Source organism: Vipera berus, assembly GCF_964194415.1.
Source record: "Vipera berus genome assembly, chromosome: 6".
In the NCBI taxonomy this organism is placed as follows: domain Eukaryota; kingdom Metazoa; phylum Chordata; class Lepidosauria; order Squamata; family Viperidae; genus Vipera; species Vipera berus.
This window is the reverse complement of record NC_138208.1, coordinates 55,477,099-55,499,926: the sequence shown is the minus strand read 5'-3', so window position 1 is coordinate 55,499,926 and position 22,828 is coordinate 55,477,099. Positions and strand designations below refer to the sequence as shown.

General features: G+C 38.8%; 1 protein-coding gene across 1 annotated transcript in view; it reads left to right on the top strand.

Moving 5' to 3' along the window:
- The window catches only part of LTA4H (leukotriene A4 hydrolase), a 33,847-nt gene extending 12,633 nt beyond the window's left edge, over window positions 1–21,214 (top strand). Inside the window, exons 5-19 of the mRNA XM_081331713.1 lie at window positions 3,913–4,017; window positions 4,176–4,228; window positions 4,863–4,935; window positions 5,045–5,185; window positions 5,694–5,717; window positions 6,121–6,191; window positions 6,274–6,385; window positions 13,097–13,241; window positions 13,323–13,426; window positions 14,595–14,665; window positions 15,145–15,199; window positions 16,796–16,891; window positions 18,098–18,180; window positions 19,783–19,887; window positions 20,680–21,214. Coding sequence (XP_081187839.1) covers window positions 3,913–4,017; window positions 4,176–4,228; window positions 4,863–4,935; window positions 5,045–5,185; window positions 5,694–5,717; window positions 6,121–6,191; window positions 6,274–6,385; window positions 13,097–13,241; window positions 13,323–13,426; window positions 14,595–14,665; window positions 15,145–15,199; window positions 16,796–16,891; window positions 18,098–18,180; window positions 19,783–19,887; window positions 20,680–20,809 — 1,368 coding nt within the window. The 3' untranslated portion in view covers window positions 20,810–21,214. The remainder of the gene's footprint in view (window positions 1–3,912; window positions 4,018–4,175; window positions 4,229–4,862; window positions 4,936–5,044; window positions 5,186–5,693; window positions 5,718–6,120; window positions 6,192–6,273; window positions 6,386–13,096; window positions 13,242–13,322; window positions 13,427–14,594; window positions 14,666–15,144; window positions 15,200–16,795; window positions 16,892–18,097; window positions 18,181–19,782; window positions 19,888–20,679) is intronic.
- Window positions 21,215–22,828: the final 1,614 nt, after the last annotated feature.

The window sequence follows — 22,828 nt, the reverse complement described above, 5'->3', positions numbered from 1 at the left end:
GATTTGATGCCGCGCCCCCTCCAGATGATGCCTCCAAGCCTCGAACGCCGCCTTGATGGCCAGCAGCTCCTTCTCCCAGATGGTATAGTTGCGCTCCGAGGGATTCAATTTCCGAGAGTGATACGCGCAAGGGAAAAGGGTACCGTTGGGCGTCGCTGCCTGGAGTAACACGGCCCCAATGGCAATGTCGGAGGCGTCCGCCTCCACGACAAACGGCCGTTGCGGGTCAGGATGCTTCAAGATGGGCTCCTTCATGAAGGCGTCCTTCAAAGCTTGGAACGCCTGTTGTTCGGGGGCGTTCCACTGGAACCGAGTCTTCTTCTGCAGGAGCCGGGTGAGGGGGGCTGTCAAGGCAGCAAAGCCAGGGATGAATGTCCGATAGTAGTTGGCAAATCCAAGAAGTCGCTGAACATCCTTCACGCGACGCGGGGGTTGCCAACTCTGCAACGACTCAACTTTACTTGGATCCATGGCGATGCCCTCGGGAGAAATGCGGTGGCCCAAGAAATCAATGGTCACCTGGTAGAACTGGCACTTCTCCAACTTGGCAAACAGCCGATGTTTCCGGAGGCGCTGCAGGACCTGACGGAGATGCTGATGATGCGCTTCACGCGACGGGGAGTAAATCAGGATGTCGTCCAGGTAAATCACAACAAACTGGTCCAACAGATCCCGAAAGATGTCGTTCATAAAATGCTGAAACACAGCGGGGGCGTTGGTCAGGCCAAACGGCATCACCGTGTACTCGAAATGTCCATAGCGAGTACCAAACGCTGTCTTCCACTCATCACCCGGCCGAACCCTGACGAGGTTGTAAGCTCCACGCAGGTCCAGTTTCGTGAAGATCTTAGCCTCCCGGAGTCGGTCCAAGAGCTCGGGGATGAGGGGCAGCGGGTAGCGGTTACGCACCGTGATAGCGTTGAGTTTCCGGTAGTCACAGCAAAGCCGTAACTCGCCCGACTTCTTTTTGACGAAGAGCACGGGCGCAGACACTGGCGAGGACGAGGGCCGGATGAATCCACGAGCCAAGTTCTTTGTCAGGAAGTCCCGCAATGCGGCCAACTCGGGCTCCGACATGGAGTACAAACGCCCCACTGGGAGAGGCGCATCAGGGACTAGGTCAATGGAGCAGTCGTAGGGCCTGTGCGGGGGTAATTGGTCCGCCTCTGACTCGCTGAACACGTCAGCAAAGTCGGACAGTACGGGAGGCAAGGAAACCCCTGAGGAACCCTCCACCTGGCCGGCACAGATATGGCGGGTGTGGTCCACGCACTGCAAACTTGGGAAGGTGACCAAGTTCTGAGACCAATAGATCTGTGGATCATGCGCCCGGAGCCACGCCAGTCCCAAGACCACGGGGAAGTGCAGATCCGAAGTGACGTAAAACTGAATGGCCTCCACATGGGTACTGATGGCCATACACACGGGTTGCGTGGCGGCCGTGATAGGCCCGGACAGGAGCACTCGACCATCGATGGTCTCCACAAGCATGGGCGGATCCACCGGACACTGGGGAACAGCCCATTTGGCCACAAAGGCCGAATCCATAAAGTTAGTGGTAGCCCCAGAGTCAATTAAGGCATGGACCGGAATCCCCTCTGGCTTGCCAGGAAGGATCAGTCGTGCCTCCAAAATCAAATGCCGTGGAGGTTCACAGGCACCGTCGGAACGGCGTCGCTCGGCGTGATCGTTGTGGGTCGCCCGATCTTTCACACCGTCTAGATCGGGCTCGGGCCGTTTCCCGATAGCAAAGCAGGGGACTTTCTCGGAGCTGGCTTGGTCACTGACGCCCGCTGACGCTTCTTTGGGCAAGAAGCAGCCATATGTCCAGGGTCCCCACAGTAAAAACACAACCCCTCCGATCGTCGTCTGTCCATTTCCGTCACCGATAGACGGGACCTGGCGGCACCCAGCTCCATTGGCTCCTCCCTCTGGACTGGGGGCTCACGCACAACAGGGGCGGCAGGGGTCTGTGGGGTGGCACGGCGACTCTTACGCTGCTGCAGCCGGGCATCGATCCGCAGACAAAGATGGATCAGCCCATTCAGATCTGAGGGAATGTCCACGCGGGCCAGCTCATCCAACATCTCCTCTGACAAGCCATCCTGAAAGGCATCCACGAGCGCAGCCTCATTCCAGGCGGAATCCTGGCTAAGCAGCCGGAAATCGCTGATATAGGCCTGTAGGGGGCGCTGACCCTGCCTCAAAGCTTTCAGACGTCGGGTGGCGGTCTGCGCCTTAATCGGGTCCTCGTACATGAGGCGCATATGGTCACAAAACCCCCCAAAGTTATCCAACAAAGGGCTAGGCTGTGCCAACAGAGGCGTGCCCCAACGAGCTGCATCTCCCGACAGAAGGCTCAACACGAATCCCACCTTATCACGGTCAGTGGGGAAATCAGCTGCTCTCACGCTGATATAAAGCTGGCATTGTCCCAGGAAGGCAGGAAACAGTTCTGGTTTACCAGCAAACTTATCCGGCATAGCTAACTGACATTTCCTCCTGGGTGGGGGGGCAGCATGTACCTGAGCCTGCAGTTGTGCCACCTGAGTGGCCAGCAAGGTGAGTTGCTGGTTGAGCTGGGCATTCTCGGCAAGAAGCTGCTCCATCGTAGTATTAAGGGGTGGGTGGCTGAAAGCAAACTGTTCTGAACCAGCCCTCTTCTCCCAACCCCTAATTAAGAGACGAGTCTGGAAAGCGTCCAAGGCTAAAAGGCTTCTGCCAAGGTTTAATTGCGCAGATAACAAAACACAAGAGCTTGTCTTCTCAAACGAAAAAGTTGCTTTCAGCAACTAGCCCCTCCCCAAACACTTCTTTTATAGAGAGCTCAGGGCGTGGTCTCCCTGTGCCTCCTCCCGAGGAGTCCCATAGTCTTTCTTTGTTTGTCCCTGCTCGTCTGCCTCCTACGTCGGGCGTCCTTGAACAGGGCCAGCTGTGGGTCATCATCCTCCGCACTCTCGGGCTCACACAGCTGAGAAGAGGTCCCCGGCTGAGGACTCTGCAAAGCCTCCAAATCATCATCAGCCGGTTCGTTTCCCTCCTCCCCCACATCTGAGTCCTCCGATACATCGGACCCGGCTGTCGGACCCACCGGCTGGCCCTGAGTCACAACAGTATAAGACGACTGGGCGTATAAGACGACCCCCCAACTTTTGAGATGATTTTCATGGGTTAAAAAGTCGTCTTATACGCCGGAAAATACGGTACTTCGTTTCCTTGTTAAATGCTAGAGACAATGAACTGAAACATTTAGTGATACATAATTGAGGTACTAATTATATCTAATCTTGCTTCAATGAACTGTTGAGGATGTATTGTAAATCAAAGCTCAAAAACACAGCAAGACTTGGGAGCATCTGGGAGGAGAGAGGAGCATATACATAATGCATAACAGAAGAACAGGTTTCTGTGTTGTGTTGTTGCAAATTTAGCATTTTAATTAGCTGTCGGAATAATTTGCCAAAAGAAAATAAAAACGAAACCTCTTCCATTCATAATAATAATAATAATAATAATAATAATAATAATAATAATAATAATAATAATAATAATAATAATAATAAATAATAATAATAATAATAATAATAATAATAATAATAATAATAATAATAATAATAATAATAAAGTTGGAAGGGACCTTGGAGGTCATCTAGTCCAACCCCCTGCTAAGGCAGGAAACCCTATACAATTTCAGGCAAATGGCTGTCCAGTCTCTTCTTAAAAACTTCCAGTGTTGGAGCATTCACCACTTCTGGAGGCAGGTTGTTCCACTGGTTAATTGTTCTAACTGTCAGGAAGTTTCTCCTTAGTTCTAGGTTGCTTCTCTCCTTGACTAGTTTCCATAGTTTCCATAATTAAGAGGAAAAGTGTTACACTGGATAGAAATTACAGACATGTTTTGTATTTAACCAGATATCTGTTCCAAGTGAGCTGGTAGCTCTTATGAGTGCCAAGAGAGATGGAGACTTGCTTGATCCAGAAGACCAAACTAGGAAGATATTTCGTTTCATTCAAAATGTAAGATTATCTACATGACATATTGTATAATACTATATGAATGACTTGTCTTCAAAAAAAACAGCCTTCTAAATTTAAGCTGTCAAACATACAGGTCTGTAATAATTATGTCTTTGTTTTCTAAGAATTAACTTATTTCTTTTCTTCCTCTGTGTTAGGTTCCAATACCCAGTTATCTGATTGCTTTGGTGGTTGGCGCATTGGAAAGCAGGTAATACAGTTGAATGCTGGTTGGGGGAGGGGGGGGGCAAGCATCCTACATCCTCAGTTGCTGTTTGTAGCTCTTGATCCCTGGAAAAAGGCTGCCTGATTTCTCTGCTGGATACATCTCAGGCAAGGAACTTGTACCTACCGGCCACCTGGTTACCAGTTCAGCTGTCTGGGACGAATCAGATTTCATTTTCTCATTGTAAATGGCAGCAGGGAACTATCAATACCAATAAGAGGCATCCACATGCACAAGGGCTAGAGGTGAGAGAGAAGGTGAGGCATACGACTATTCTTTCCACGGTGATCAATACATGAGTGGAAGATTAGTCAAGAAACAGTCTAGCCCAGGGGTAGGCAACCTTGGCTCTTTTATGACTCATGGACTTCAACTCCCAGAATTCGGCTCAGGAATTCTGGGAGCTGAAGTCCATGAGTCATAAAAGAGCCAAGGTTGCCTACCTCTGGTCTAGCCTATTAGGAACAAAAATAACTGGAACAATTACCTAGCAACTGTTGTATTTCAGTGTTATTCACTGCAACTAATTTGTTCTAGTTAATGCAATTTAATATTACCTTGCATAGTAATGAAAGCCGAACAGTGTTCTTCATTTATCTAACTGAATTTTGTTCTCCAGAGTAATTGGCCCTAGAACTTTGGTGTGGGCTGAAAAGGAACTGGTGGACAAGTCAGCTTATGAATTTGGTGAGGTGGGTGACTTGCATAGTGATAATAGCTATATATGGTTGTATATTTATTTGTCTTCTGCATAATCACATGTTCAAACATTAAACACTGGTTTGCTCATTCTTATTTCAGACTGAAGCCATGCTGAAAATAGCAGAAGATCTGGCAGGTCCTTATGTCTGGGGTCAATATGACTTGCTGGTGTTGCCCCCATCATTCCCATATGGTGGTATGGAGAATCCCTGCCTCACTTTTGTAACTCCTACTTTATTAGTAAGTTTGACTTTATTATGGATTGCATCTCCTAGAAAAAAATACTGAATCACTTTGACCCCATTTCATTTGTGGAATTTTCACACTGTCTTGTCTTTTAATAAGGCATCTTACTGCCTTTCTTGCCACAGTTAAGTGAATCACTGCAGTTGTTAAGTTAGTAGCATGGTTGTAAAGTGAACCTGGCTTCCCCCTTGCTTGTCAGAAGGTTGCAAAAGATGATCACATGACCCTGGGATACTGTAATCTTCATAAACATGAATCAGTTGCCAAGTATTTGAATTTTGATCATGTGACTTGGGGACTCTGCAATGTTTGTAAATTGAAAAACATTCATAATTCACTTTTTTCAGTGCCGTTCTAACTTCAAACAGTTTCTAAATAAACTGTTGTAAGTTGAGGACTACTTGGAAACTTTTTTTGTCCAAATTAGACCATAATATTGTAGGACTTACTTGTCTGGTATGAATTTAGAGACTTAATTACCCAGTTTTTTTTGTTTCTACAGGCTGGTGATAGATCACTATCCAATGTAAGTATAAATCTAGATTTACTCATTTATGAGGATACACTATACTATGAAATCTAAATGGCTTGAATCTTACATAAATAGCTTCAGATAATAGAAATTATTACCTATTTAGTTTAAAACTATTCAGCGCATATTAATAAGAAAAATGGCAAAAAAATTATTCTGTAGAATTTCATATAGAAATTTACAATTGAAATACAATTAAGAAATTTAGGAGATTATATGGGCATTGGAAAAACATAAGTTCTCCCTCTTCTGGCTGCATCCAGTGGATGGCGTTCTCCTTCATGTAATTCTATACTCAGTGCTATAGACACTAACAAGTCGAAGAAAATGCAATTTTGCTTTCATTTGTTGTCTCTTTGAGTTAAAAGAAGTCACAATACATTTTTATACATTTCAGGTTATTGCACATGAAATTTCTCATAGCTGGACAGGAAATTTGGTAACAAACAAGACTTGGGAACATTTTTGGTAGGTGAAATCTAAATATTTGAATTATTTTTGTTTGTTTAAGGGTCTATCAAGAGAAATACTTATCTGCTTCATATTTTAGGCTAAATGAGGGGCATACCGTTTATCTAGAACGCAGAATTGGTGGTCGACTGTTTGGAGAACAGTTCAGGCACTTCCAGGCTCTAGGAGGCTGGCGAGAGTTACAAAACACAGTAAGTGAATTATTTGTTTATGGAGTATTTAAATGTACAGTACTACTCCCTTGACACATGAATCTGGATAGCTAACAAATAATAGAATAAAACAAATCCACCTAAAAACAGTTAAAACTTCCCAAGCATCTTGGGGAATTCAATACATATATCAACAGAACACGTAGCCTGGTGTCTGCAGGAGAAGAACAAGTCTTTAGCACCTTATGAAAGGCCAGCAATCCTGAGTCATCTGAATCTTCCAGGTAATCTGAAGATAAGCATAATAATAATAGGAACATGCAAAATTCCAGAAATTATCTTCACTTGCTTGCAATACCTAAAGCAGTTTTCTCCTTTCCTGGGATTGTGTATCAGACAGCCACATATTACTAGACTTATGAAGAAAACTTCATAATCCAGTCCTACAACACAGGGCTCTATTGAAGCAATGTTGCAACGTGAAAAGATAAGCACTGCTCAAAGTGAAACACAGACTTCATTAAAATTTCTTCAAGAACTTTGTTAAAGAATCATTGGAGAAAAACCACCTGGAAATGCAAGAAAATCACAGGAAAACACAAAGTAAACTGGAGAAATTAAATGAAGAAATTTTGGATATAAAGGGAAAATTTGAAGCTCAGAATCAAATGATAATAAAAAATCAACAGAAGATACACAAAATTGAAGAAAAAACATGAGAATGATAAAAAGATAGAAATGTTACTACAAGAAAATGAAAAATTAGAGAATGCAATCAAGACTAAAGATGGAAAAAGCAGAACATTATTTAAGATTCCAAAATATCCCTGAGGATAGAGAAGAAAACATAGTGGGGGTGATTATTGACATCCTGGAGGAGGCTCTGAAGGTGGATCGAGGAGAAATTTAGCTAGAGGTAGATGAGACATTTCACTTCAATTCAAGCTACGCAAGAAGAAATAAACTGCCAAGAGAAGTACATGTACGGTTTACAAAGAAGACAACAAGAGATGAAGTACTACGGAAAGTTAGAGATGAACCAATACAATATAAAAATAAATTGTGGTCTTAAAGCAGAAACCCAAGAGACTTAGAGATATACAAAGACAGTACCACTTTTTGACCACGAAGCTGATTGCCAATGGTATAAATTTTAGATGGTTGATGCTGGATGGCATCTTAATAAACTGGAACAATACAAGATATAGACTGGACTCAATTTGGAAAGCAGAAGATTTTTAAGTGAGGAATAGGTCAATTTTAGATGAAGGAGTGAAACTAAGCCAAGGGGAAGAATAAGGAGCAGAAACAAAGAGAAGAGAGGACCCAAGAAGCAACTGCACAAACAGAAGAAGAGAAAGAGGAAGATGACCAAAAGGGCGAGGATGAAGGACTTGCCAGAGAACAAAGGACTACTAGATCTACTAGATCGAAATATAAATAAATGGAAATGGAGAAAGAAAATGGAATCTTCTCAGTAAACATAAATGGACTGAATTCCCCAATTAAAAGAAAAAAGATTTTTAGGAAATTATGGAAACTGAATTTGCATATAATTTGTTTGCAAGAAACGCACATAAAAGAACAGCATAATAAAATATTGGAATATCCAAAAATTGGAAAACTTTATTATGCATCAGCGCAACAGAAAAAAAGAGTCACTATATACATTAAAGAGACAGTAGATTCTAAAATGGTATATTCAAATGAAGAAGGAAGAATTTTAATGGTAGAAATTTAACTGCATCAAAAGCAAATATTATTAGTGGCAATTTATGCACCGAATAATAATCAAGAAAAATTTTACAAAAACTTACATAGAAAAATAATAGAAATGGAGTATCAAAATATTTGCCTATTAGGAGATTTCAATGCAATAATAGATGGAATAATTGACTATAAAAGTAACAAAACAAGGAAAAGTAGAAGAGGAAGATTACGGAAGAGGAAGATTACCTAAGACATTTTTTGATATGACGAAGGAAATTGGAATTCAAGATGTTTGGAGAGAAGTTAATTCACAAAAATTGCAATATACTTTTTATTCAAATAGCCAAAAATCCTGGTCAAGGATTGATATGATTTGGATGACTGCTGACGTGAGAATGAACGTTCAGGACATTGAAATAGAAACAGGCATATGGGCAGATCATAATCCTTTGAAAATGACCTGGAAAGGAATACAAAAAGGGCCAAGATGGACTTTAAATCATTCCATATTTTTTTTAAAAAAGAATGTATGGAGTTAACAAAAAAATGGAACTCTTCTTCAAAGAAAATAAAAAAGAAAATACAATAGCACAAAATGTATGGGATACAGCTAAAGCGTATTTTAGAGGTATAGCTATAACGTATATGGCAAGGAAAAATAAACAGAGAAAACAGCAATATGTATTATTAAAAGAAGAATTTGGAAAGTTAGAATTAGAACTGCAAAGAAATCCACAAAAAAAGACTTTAAAAAGAGAAATAGACATAATAAAACATAAATCTGTTAGACTCAGAAAAAGTGGCAGAACAGATCAAAAGAGCGAAACAAATTTTTTTTGAAAATGCCAACAAGCCGGGAAGATGGTTAGCTTATAAACTTAAAAAACAGAAAGAAAAAAAAGATACATAATTTACTCGATGGGAAAGGTTATTTACAATATGAAAATGAAGAAATAAAAAAGATAAAGAATTCTATAAGGAACTGTATGATAAAGAGGAGATTTCAAGAGAGAAAACTGTAAAATATTTGGAAGAAATTAATCTTTCAAAGATTTCAGAGACATTTAAAAATATGTTAGACGAAGGGGTTACAATGATAGAAATAACAGAGGCCATAAAGAGACAAAAAATGGGGAAACACCAGGTCCAGATGGACTCCTGGCGGAGTTATATAAGAACTTTCAAGAGATATTAAGTGAACTGTTGAAAGATGTTTGCAATGGACTTTTGTTAGAAGCTAAAATGCCAATGACATGGATTGAAGCAAATATTACTTTAATACCAAAAGAAGATTCAGATTTGACCCAGATTTGATTTTTGATTTTGATTTTATTAAATTTATATGCCGCCCTTCTCCCTGAGGACTCAGGGCGGCTCACAACAATAAAAATTTAAAAAACATAGAGTAAAAAATTTAAAAGAGAATTAAACAATAAATGCAAAATTATGAGACAATTTAACCCAGTAAAAAGCCTAATTAAAAAACGTAGTCAGTCCAGGCCCGCTTGTTGGAACAACCAGGTCTTCAGGTCACGGTGGAAGGACCGAAGGTCACGGGCCGTCTGCAGCTCCGGGGGCAGTTCATTCCAGAGGGTTGGCGCACCCACAGAGAAGGCTCTCCCCCTGGGGGTCGCCAGCCGGCTTTGCCTGGCCGACGGCACCCTGAGGAGGCCGACTGTGGGTGCGAACCGGGCCGATGGAAGGTTGACAGTGGCAGCAGGTAGTCTCGCAAGTACCCCAGGCCTAAGCCATGTAGGGCTTTAAAGGTTATTACCAGCACCTTGAATCGCACTCAGAGGGTAACCGGAAGCCAATGAACTATAGACCGATTTCATTGCTCAATGTCGATTATAAAATGTTTACTTCAGTAATGGCAGAGAGATTGAAAAAATTAGTTGAATTTATACACCCAGATCAAAATGGCTTTTTACCAAAGAGACAAATTAAAAATAACTTAAGAGTAATAATAGATGTATTGGAATACTATGAGCTACATCCAGGGAAACAAATGGCATTCATATTTTTAGATGCTCAAAAGGCATTTGATAATCTTTCATGACAATTTATGATTCATCAATTACAAATAATGGACTTTGGACAGAATTTTATAAATATGGTAAAAACAATATATAATAAACAAACAGCCAAACTGATTGTGAATGGAGATTGTACTGAGAGCTTTGAAATAAGGAAAGGCACAAGGCAAGGATGCCCTTTATCCCCTCTGTTATTCATTTTCACTTTGGAAGTTTTAAATCGAAATATAAGACAAGATACAGAAATTAGAGGGTTGGGGATAAAGGGTGAAACATAAGCTACAAGCATTTGCTGATGATTTAGTATTTATTTTGGAAGAACCCTCAGAGATGATACCAAAATTGTGGGGGAAGATAGAACAATATGGAGAAATAGCGGGACTAAAAATAAATAAAGAAAAAACTAAGATAATAGTTAAGAATCTTACGGATAAGCAAAAAAGCCGATTATCAGAAGTAACAGAGGTACAGATAGTGAAAAATGTTAAATATTTGGGTATATATTTAACAGCCAAATGCTCAACAATAAAAGAAGATAATTATACAAGGTTATTGAAACAAATAACCTTGGAAAAGTGGAAGAATTTACAGTTGTCATTACTAGGAAGAATTGCCACAGTTAAAATGAATATATTGCCTAAGATTTTATTTTTATTTCAAACAATTCCGATAAAACTTGGGGAAAAATTCTTCCAAGAGTTGAAATTAATTTTGAAGTTTGTATGGCAAGGAACGAAAGCTAGAATAAAGATGAAAACCTTGCAAGATGCTAAGGAAAATGCAGGCTTTGGCCTACCCGAGTGGGCGTCGTATTATCAAGCACCTGTATTAACATGGGTGAAAGAATGGATAATGCTTAGGAATAAAAGGTTGTTACATTTGGAGGGACATGACTTACAATTGGGGTGGCACGCTTTTTTGTGGTATGGGAAAAACAAAATCTACAAGTATTTTCAAAATCACTGTATTAGAAATGCTTTGATAACAGTATGGGAAAAAATTAAAACGAAAATATACGTAAAAATTCCAGGGTGGTTATCAACGACGGAAGCTTTCGCACACCCAAATATGTTAGATTTTGAAAAAACTTGGGCAAATAGAGATATTTGGAACACTGATGGGACATTAAAATCGAAACAAGAGCTGGAAAATCAGGGCATCAACATGTCATGATGGGTATTGTTACAAATACAAAATAGATATGAAAAAGATGTGAAACTGCACAGATTTTATAACGAACAAACTGTATTTGATAAGTTATTATTAACTTCTGATGAGAAATTAAGAAAATGTATAATTTTTTGTTAATTTTAGAGATGGAAAGTGACAATATCAACTGCGTATAAAGAAAATGTATATAAAATGTTTTATAGATGGCACTTGCCACCAGCAAGATTAGCAAAAATGTTTAAAAATGTATCAGGTAAATGTTCGAAATGTAAACATAATTTAGGTACGTATTATCATATCTGGTGGGCATGTGACAAAGTAAAGGCCTATTGGGAAAAAATACATGCTTGGTTAGAAAAAATATTAGGAGAACATGTAGTATTTAATCCTGAATTTTTTTTATTAGGTATAGTACCAGAAAAGATTAATAAGCAAAACTTATATTTGGTTCTACATATTACAACTGCAGCAAGAATAAGCTATGCGCAATGTTGGAAGAATGAACGAATACCTTCAGAGGAAGAAGTAATTAAAAAAAATACTAGAATGTGCTGAGATGGACAGACTAATTATGAGACTGAAAGACAAAGAAGAAACAGAATATTACCAAAGCTGGAATTTATTCTACAAATGGCTAGAGGAGAGAACCAAAGAGTAGGACTTGATCATGTATTAGCGTTTTATGAACCCAGACCACACGCTGGTTGAAAAATTAACATATGTATGTAGAGGGGGGGAAAACAATAAAAAACTTATGAAAAAAAAGGAAGTGTATTTTGAGGAACAAAATTTAAAATCATTTTAGTTAAAACATTTTAAGCTTATACAAGTTACCTCTCTCTGTAAAAATAATCTGTGTCTTATCTAGGTATGGGCAGGGTAAGACGTAACAGTGCCCAAAGCTTCACGAGCCAGAAAAGAACCTGACTGATTGATAGATTTTAATCAATTTTTATAGTTGCTCATTTCACATATCCAACACTAGGCAGCTCACAACAATTAAAAACAATAGCAAAAACAATAAAAGTGTAAATAAAAACAGCATACAACTATATTAAAAATTACTGTCAGAAACTCAGACACAAAACAGTCGCAATCAGTAGGTAAATGCAAGCAATACAACTGATTCAGCAAAACCATTGAAGACACTCACCACTTGCACTGGTCCCTTAAGTATAGAGGCACAGCCATGTCTTCAGGGCCTTTCTAAATGCCAGAAGAGTAAAGACCAGTCCATGGGAATTATTTTTATTTATTTATTTATTAAATTTTTATCCTGTCTTTAGTACTTTATAGGTAACTTAAGGCAGCAAATATACATAATACTCCTTCCTCCTCCTATTTAACCCACACAACAACTCTGTGAGGTGGGTTGGACTGAGAGAGGGACTAGTCCTAGATCCCTCAGCACCAAAACACTCTTCCTGGGTCCCATCAGATAACATTCCTTAGTAGATGGGACCCATAGCATGGTTATCTTGGCAGATCTGATGTGATGGCTTGATGTAAAAGGGAAAAAGCAGTACCTCAAATATCTTAGCCCTGCATCATGTGGGGCTTTATTGAGCATTACCAACACCTTGAATTGTACCCAAATTTGTTTCATATTTGGCTCAACTTTTCTCCTTTTTTGTAAACCAATATTCTTTCTTTTTTGCTGCTTCTTAGTGCTGGACATAGGTTTTTGTTTTGTTTGTATGTTTTTCTGTTTTGTATTTTATCATCTGTGATAAAACTAAATATACTTAAAAAAAGAATTATACCCAAAAGCATACTGGTAATCAAGGCAGCTTGCAGAGCAAAGATGTAAAGTGTGCTACTAACTGTTTTCTAGATTAATACCCTTGGAAGCACAAATGAGGTGACTAATTTGATCCCTAATCTGAAGGAGGTAGATCCTGATGTTGCATATTCTTCTGTTCCATATGAGAAAGGCTTTGCTTTACTGCTTCATCTGGAACAGCTTCTTGGTGGACCAGGTATTAATTTATTTTAAAAATACATGACTTTCTTTAACTTAGACATTTTACTATTTATTAATATATGTCATACTCTCGCAGATATCTTCATTGGCTTCTTGAGGGCATACATCCAACAGTTTGCATACAGGAGTATAGTGACTGAAGACTGGAAGAATTTCCTCTACTCCTATTTCAAGGATAAGGTTTGGTGCTTGTAATTCAAGATTTTACTTACAGTTTAAACTAAAATAATGGAATGGATTGAAATTAAACTCTTTTTACACAGTCTTTTCAAATAAACTGTCTAGTTTGCTTTTTATTTATTCAATTTGTATAGGTGCCCATCTCAAACCAGTGACCATTATTATTTTTCACCTAGTAGCCACGAGTGATTTTTTAGTCTTTTAAACTCAACTACAGATTAATCTTATGACCTGTTCAGACATTCTTTCCAAGAGATTTCCTTACCTAAACAGAGAAACAGAATGACCATGGTCAAGCAAAAACAAAAAAAACAGTGGGAGCAGGAGTAACTTAAGACTTCCAGCCATCTTTCCTATTGAGTTTCCTTGTGTAAGACTGATGGAAAGTACTGGAAATCTCTCTCCCTTCCTCCACCTTCCTACTTCTCTGCTCCTTTCTTCCATCTTTCCTCCCTATCCTCCTTTCTTCCCTATTTGAAGAGAGAAACAGAAAACTTCCTCCCTCCCTCGAAGGCAGCTAAGTGCTTGCTTCTGGATAGATGAGGGCGTGAGGGACTGCACAAATGGCTGGGAAACTGATATAGAATGTTGAAAATGAGGATTACGTTACTGTAGCAGCCTCATAGCTCTGAAGCTGTCATAACTTTTCCAAACTGCATTCCTTTGGAATTAGGGGTCCCAGCATTCTGTAAGTTACCCCATTTGAGATACCATGGATGAAAAGGTTTTATCCTAAGATGCCCCATTTCACCCATTTAAAAGTTACTGACATGAGAGTTTTAGTAGTGCATATATAGGCAATGAATTTATTAAAACAGGGTCATCCTATGACCTATAGGTCATTTTGAAGGAAAGTGGGAAAATTTGACGGAGATCAGAATAGTACTGCTTTTGAAGAAATATGTTTATGTGCATAAAATGTATCTTATTTAGATATTTAGGCCTGCATGCATCTAGCAGAGCCAACCCATGCTTTAGTTGTTAATGAATAAATTGTATTCTATTCATTATGACTGAAATCTGACAATCTGAAGACTAGATGATTTCTTACATATTCAGTTTTTGTGACTTATTTTAAAAAGTGGGGTATGTTACATTGATATGACTTTAAAACAATTTTGGTTCACGGTCCATATTTTGGCTAATCGGAGAAGTCATTTTTTTCTAGGTTGATGTTCTTAACAAAGTTGACTGGAATGCATGGATGCATACTCCTGGTATGCCACCAGTAAAACCTGAGTAAGAATATTCCTCTAGTATTTCTCACCATCTCTTTGTTATAGGTAGAGCTTTAAGTTGTATTTTTAAAGCTATTGCTTAATAAGTTGTTTTTTAAATCTACATTATCTGTTCTGGATCTTTTGTTTATTAGTTGATATGAAAATTTAGTTGATTGCTAGGTGAATGTGGGCCACATTATTTTTTTACATGATCCAAATCTATATATAGAATAGTTTTGTATAAAAATAACAAATTATTAAAAATCAATATTATCAATATTATTTAAAAATCAAGATTATCAAATAGCTATAAAATATTTTTGAACTATTTTAAATTCTACATATTTGTAAGCAAAGTTCTTTATATTACAGAATCTGTTACAAAGGCATGTAGAATTTTAGATGTGCCAAAAATAAACATGTAACCTCATGTAGATGGACATGCACGCATACTTTTACATTTGTAAACAAATCCTTTTCTTTTTTCCCCATCCTCAGATATGATACTACACTATCAAATGTTTGTGTTGTCTTGAGCCAAAGATGGATCAAAGTGAGTCTTCTAATGCAGGGCTTTTCAACCTTTTCGCCCATTGTACCACTTTTAGGATATGGCAACATCCGAGTACCACCAGTTGCCTAGCAAAGTGTCAAAAACTTGATGACCAAAAAAAAAGGAAAAAAAGTGATGACGTACAGGTACTCCTCAACTTGCAACAGTTCACTTAGTGACTGTTCGAAGTTACAATGGCACTGGAAAAAGTGCTCCCCAAGCCACAGCCCGGTGGTGCTCTTCCTCCTGTCTGATGTTTTCATTGTTGTCAGTATTTCTGTTGAGGATTGGCAGTGGGGCTGGGGTGGGGGGTTATTCCCCCGTCTGTTGGGTGGTTGCAGCAGGTTTTGGTCACTTCACATGACCCTGGGACACTGTGACTGTCATAAATATGAATCAGTTGCCAAGCCTGTGAATGTAAATCACAAGGCCCTGGAGATGCTGCAACATTCTAGCTGATCGGCACTTTTTCTGGGCTCAGCAGAAGCGCCAGGATCAGCACTGACTTCCAGCTGGAGCCTGGTGCTGATCCTGGCGCTTCCACTGAGCCCTGACAGCCCTGCAGCTCCAGCCGTCTCTCGCTCAGGCTTGTGCGGTGCTGCCACCGGTTTAACTCATTCCCTTCCCCTGCTACCACTTTTCTTGCTACCACTTCTTGGATGGTCACATACCACCTGCCAGGTGCCAATGTACCACAGGTGGTACCCATACCACTGGTTGAAAAGCCCTGGTCTAATGCAAGGAATGTTTTATGTTTGTCAGGTATTATTTTAGTGTTCCACTTTGCATTGACTTTCACTTTCATAGTATACAATTATTATTTTTTAATCCCATTTATATCCCACCCTTCTCCAAAGACTCAGGGCGACTTACAAGCTTAGCAGTAGCCTTCATTCTATGTATATGCCTGCTTATTAGGGCTTTCACACACACCCCAAGCGGCATTATTACAAAGTCAGCTTAATTGCCCCAACAATCTGGGTCCTCATTTTACCTACCTCGGAAGGATGGAAGGCTGAGTCAACCTTGAGCCTGGTGGGACTCGAACCTGCACTAATTGCAGGCAGCTGGTGTTACTTAAGGAGGCATTAGCCCACTGCTCCACCAAGGCTCTTGCCTTTTTACTGAAATATTGTTTCATTAACTGTTGTCTTAGACTGTTTTGAACATTATCTCTTCATATATTTTTTCTTGGTGATAGCATGGTATGTGACAGACATTGCATGGATATACTCAATAGAAATATGTACTTGCTGTAATTCTATGTTATCAAGTTGTTCATAATTATGTGAAAGCAAAGCTTTAATTTTCATTATTGCAATTGGAGTAAGTTACACATTCAGTAGGAAGTATATTCTAATCTTGATTTTTTAGATATTTGTTATCTCTATAATTCTGTAAGTATGTAAGACAAAAATATTTCTTGTCTTAAAAGAAAACTGAAGTCCTTGGTGTTTGATCCTTATTTACCAAAGTGAGGTTTAGTAAATGAAATCCTTCTGTATGTAGGTCCTGGTATTTTAGAAACTATGACCTGCTTTGCACATCCCTACCCTGGGTGTATTTCACATTTCTTCCCAATTTGGCTTCCTTTAGGCCACTGAAAGTGATCTTGGCCCTTTCAGCTCAGCTGATATAAAAGAGATGTCTTCGCACCAAGTGATTGAGTTCCTCGCACTCTTGCTGTTGGAGGTAAATTGTTGCCAGCCATTTGTCATTTAAACATATATGTATTCAGCCAGACATTCAAAGGAAGGATTTTTTTCAAGGAATATGGCATAAACCTCACGGGCTGAGACAGTATTTCATTAATTTGGAAAATTGAATGTTTATTCAAATTGTTTGGCCACCCATCTCATCTAAATGATTGGGAAAGGTCACAACAGGTAAAAAGTTAAAAACTAATATACAAAACATAAATTATCAACAATAAATTAAAAAAAAACAGAAAATCACGATCAGCAGCAGAATTCATTCTACATCAGCTCAACATAGTTCATGTCTTCAGGGCCTTCCTAAAGGCTGTTAGGGTCAGGCCAGTGTAGGCCTTTATACGTCATAAGCAGCACCTTAAATTGGACTTGGAACCAATACCATTCACAGAACTGAGGAGTAATCTGCACTATAAAACCCATGCCAATATATTCTGTACCAACTGCAATTTCCAGATGCTCTTCAAGGGCATCCCCATATATAGCACAATACAGTAACCCATTGAAGTGATGATCAAGGCATGATGAGTAGAGCCTCTGGTTAAGGAACGGGTGAGTGGCGCACAACATGGAGTTGCACAATGTATTATTATTATTATTATTATTATTATTATTATTATTATTATTATTACTATTATGCCAATGTATAAATAGTGGGAAATGATAGCTCAATGTGATATTCTTTCATTCACAAACATGCAGAATGATTAACTCAGGCAAGCCTTTCATTCAAATATTTCATGTTTGCTTCTTCCTTATTTGTGTAAGCATAAAGCAAGGATTTACATTACAAATTAACCGACTGTTTTTTTTTTATTATACTAGATGTTAGTTTAGAAGGGTCTAGTTATGCTAGATAACTATCAGAACAAGCAAAGCTAAGGGACTTGCCTTAGAAATAGATTGGATGCCAAAAGAAATAATGCTAGGAATTGGTTACTTAACTTCCTTATTTCTATTTAATGAATATAGATCAAAGGTAAACTGAAGTTATATAATATTACTATTATCTGCTCTGAACTGTACTTTTTTACAATAGAGTGGGTGAATTTCTATAAAAACTGCTTGGAAACTGGCATCGTTACTTAGAACTAAAGATAAATGATTGTGATTTTGTTCCCCTTTCCTTTTCCTCCTTGTCTGTCCTTCTCTTTCCCACATACACACACTGTTTCAAAATTCATAGAACCCTCTTCCAGTGAGCCATGTGAGACGAATGCAGGAAATCTATGACTTCAATGCAACAAACAATTCGGAAATCAGATTCAGGTTGGTTAAAAATCCAGAAATTAATATATTGAAAAGATTGCAAATCACGTTTTTCTACTTAGTCCTATTGCATGTACCCCCTAAATCTCTCACGATGGAGATTAGAAATTATACATGGAAACAAATTCATAGAAATAAGCAGCTGTTCAAGAATGTGTGTGTGAGAGGATCGTGTACCCTCAGAATTTTAAAGAAGGTGAAAAATGAAACTTTTGTTTTTTACTTCTCTGTTAAAGGTAAAGGTAAAGGTTCCCCCGCACATGTGTGCTAGTCGTTTTCTGACTCTAGGGGCCGGTGCTCATCTCCGTTTCAAAGCCGAAGAGCCAGCGCTTGTCCGAGGACGTCTCCGTGGTCATGTGGCCGGCATGACTAGACGCCAAAGGCGCACGGAACGCTGTTACCTTCCCACCAGAGTGGTCCCTATTTTTCTACTTGCATTTTTACGTGCTTTCGAACTGCTAGGTTGGCAGAAGCTGGGATGAGTAACAGACGCTCACTCTGTTACGCGGCACTCGGGATTCGACCCGCCAAACTGCCGACCTTCTGATCGACAAGCTCAGCATCCTAACCCACTGAGCCACCGCGTCCCTTATTACTTCTCTGTTAGGCTCCTTTAAATAATGAATTATACCTGATAATACCAGTTGCCTAGTTGGAAACCTAAGTTTGCAGACTTAATATATTTACTTTGATGCCAACAAGCATTGTTAGACTGTTAAGCTTTTGGCTAAATAAGCCATTACTATATCAGGACTATATTTTTTTTTTCTTTGTTTCATCCTCATGACTTCAGTGCTTTGTTTCCAGTCTCTTCAATTCAAATTTTAATCAGTTGGCATTAAACCACAATTTCCTGTTCTGGTCTTCAACAAGCAAGGAGGGTTTTAAAGAGATCAAAATGAACGTTCCAAATGAGAGGAAAAGGGAAGGGAGTGACCTACTGGGCCTGACAGCCAGTCTATAATCACCTACATTTTTTAAGCCAAGAATGTTACATTGCAATTTTCGTTAAAATTGTCTAATCTGTAGAGGGTGCTGCTAAATTTTAAAATGCTAAATAGTCTATTTGATTAATTGTTGTCTATATGTTATGTGCAAGAGTCTTGCAGATTTGTTCAGTTGTCCACAATGCACTGAAAAGCTATCTCTGTCAGATTGATTTGATGCATGTTATAGAATAGAGCAAACTGACATTTTCTTAAAAGGAAAAGTTGAAAGCAGATGTCCAGTGTGTGATAAAGCTTTAGGGTATAAAAAATTTAAAAATATGACTATGAAAGGGATATCTTGCCAAGACAGCTTGTGCGTCTTGTGTGCAATGCACTTCTACTAAACTCTACTGCTGCTAGAGGCAAATTATCATTTTTAATAGCTTTTCTTATGCACCAGTTAAATTTGTTTAATAACTGGATATCTGAAAAAGATAAATTATATGAGTAACTATTCTTAATTTGCTTAATTTACAACATATTGTAGAACCTGGATTATTACTTTTGTTATATATTAAAAGGATATATATATATATAAAATTGTTAAGTGGTTTATAGTAGTACAAAGGAATCCAATAAAAAGGAAAATGAACTTCATTTCGCTACCTTTCAGATGGCTTCGCCTCTGCATTCAAGCCAAGTGGGAAGATGCCATCCCTCTAGCTCTAAAGATGGCTACTGAACAAGGCCGCATGAAATTTACTCGCCCACTGTTCAAGTAAGACAAATGTCAAAATGTTTTAGCCATTTTCCTGATCATTGATTTATATTTCATTATTTTTTTCTTGACTTTTTCAAAATCACCAATACTATAAAGAAAATGCAAAAATGCAACTTACTTATTAATCGTATTACTGTGGAATTTGTACTAATTTCTGTTTAGTCTATTTCTTTTTCTTTCATATATGATACAATACAAATTTCACAACCTGGATGTTGGAGGAGCAAGAATTAACAAAAACCTTTTTCATGAAGCTGGCATCACTGTTTTATAATGTCATTTTAAAACTTAAAATCTAAAGAATAGCAGTTATCATAAGACCGCATAGGAGAACACAGATCTTGTTAAATTTGGCTGTGAGATTTTGGCTTGTTGTTACTGGAGATTAATGAATATCGTCTTGTTAATCTCATTTGATTGAAGCTAGCAGTCTAACAGGCAGAGCAATCTTCTATATAATGAGGCATTTTGAAAATATTGGCTGGTTTACACTAGCTGAGGCCTTGTTTTGTTTTATCTATCACTCCAACTTTGGAGTTTTTAAAGTAGCAGATGGTATATACATGTTTTACATAATGTAAATTATATTAGGCAGAAATGTAACTAGGTAAGTTCTAAAAGAGGTTCATGCAAATCTATTTATCATGCAGAACTTTTCTCAAAACTAGATAGTTGGAGTAGATAAACTATGTCATCCTACTTAGTTCAGATTACAGCTTTTATTATGTAGAACACTAATGAAAACAAAAGCACTAAAAAAATTTTTTTGTTATGTGGAATTTTTTATAGGGATCTCTATAAATTTGAAAAATCGCGTGAACAAGCCATCAGTGCTTTCCAGCAGCACAAAGTATCTATGCATCCAGTGACTGCAATGTTGGTATCCAAAGATCTGGGCCTGGAGGGACAAACAGCCTAACCTCTGCAGAGTTCACAGTGCTGACCCTGTATAAGAGAATTTTGCTATTTTCAACACTATTGCTAAAAAAATACAAATTGAATCATGGTAGATCTCACTTGCTTTATTACTTCGTATTCTGAACCTGGAACAAAGAAGCTCTTTCTAGATTTTCTAGAGTTTTGCACTTGTGTTACATGCACATTCTGCAAACCTGGAGGAAACCCTCCCCCTATATTTTTCTACATTTTGCTACACTAGTTGTACTTTTACCACAACAAATATAGGTACTAATGGACTTTATTGAAACCGTATTAATCATAGCTTTTTGAGTTCTTCTACCTGCAGTCTATTTTTATTTTGGTATACTTAATAACGCAATCATTGACTTCATCAGAAAATTGAAATAAACAATGAACAGATGAATCTCTGGCTTATACTCTTTCTTTAACCACGTTGGTATAGCTTTCATGTCTGACTCGTGAGTCAAATCTTTGCCTTTTAAAATATAAAGACAGAAATAATTAACCAGTTTATTTTTATTTATAAGATTTATATGGTATGGTGACTTGCTGTGGTGGCTCTGGGTGACGTACAAGGACTAAAACACAAAGCCCACGGTACATAACTCCGGCACCCAGGATAAAACAACTACCTTGTTCATCTATAAATGCAGTAGAGCTTATCTAACCACCTGACTCATACACCTGAGGGAACAGCTAGGCTGCGAAAGGCTAACAGAGTCAGGGCCATCTGAATCTTCGGAGGGATGCTGTTTTGTAAAGTACCACAGGTAGTCCTCAACTTAGAACAGTTTGTTTAGCAACTGTTCAAAGTTACAATGGCATTGAAAAAAATGACGAACATTCTTCACACTTACGACTGTTGAAGCATCCCCATGGCCACATGATCAAAATTCAGATGCTTGGCAAGTAGTTCATATTTTTGAGAGCTGCAGCGTCCTGGGTACTCTCATCACCTCTGGCGATCTTCTGACCAGCAAAGTCAATGGGGAAGCCATATTCAATCAAGAGCCTTATTACTAACTTAACAACTGCAGTGATTCCCTTAACAACTGGCAAAGAGAGGTCGTAAAATGAGGCAAAACTCACTTAACAAATGTCTCACTTAACAGAAATTTTGGGCTCATTTGTGGTTGTAAGTTGAGGACTACCTGTATTGCTGGGGAGCCATAACTGCAGAGTCTAACAAGATATCATGGTTTTGATAGGAGGGGCTCAGTGCATGCCCTCTGATAGATCTGTTCAGGAGTAGGCAACCTTGGCTCATTTATGACTCGTGGATTTGAACTCCCAGAATTCCTAGCTGGCTGTACTGGCTCAGGAATTCTGGGAGTTGAAGTCCACGAGTCATAAAAGAGCCAAGGTTGCCTACCCCTAGTTTAGGTTGAATAGAAACGATAGGAGACAGATTGTCCCCCAAATATATATACTGCACAGATCCATTGGTCTATTGCAGGGGTAGGCAACCTCGGCTCTTTTATGACTCTTGGACTTCAACTCCCAGAATTCCTGACTCAGCTGACTCAGGAATTCTGGAAGTTGAAGTCCATGAGTCATAAAAGAGCCGAGGTTGCCTACCCCTGGTCTATTGTGATACTCGAGATGCAGCCACAATTCCCTAGTAGTTTTGAATGTTTTTACAACTATATTTTAATTCTAGAAGATTTATATCTGACCCTTTTCATTTCTCCATATTGTTTATGGAACACGATTAGTTTTTTTAGAAACATGCTGAATAATTTTGCCTAGAGAAAAAGGGTGCTACTGCCTGCAATGAGGGAAGAAAGATGTTTTAGAGAAAACGGAGTAAAGAGAAATTAGTTGAGAGCCTTCCCATGCCACTTCCAAGTATACCCAGAAGACTGGGTGCCTGTATAGAGAATTGCAGTTTCCATGTACTGTAGTGAAATTTCAGTCTATTTCCCCATAGCCATATTTATACTTGTATGGCTTTTTGCTTCTAATTTGACCTGCATTTCAATATGAAATAATACAACAGAGAAATCTATAACAGATT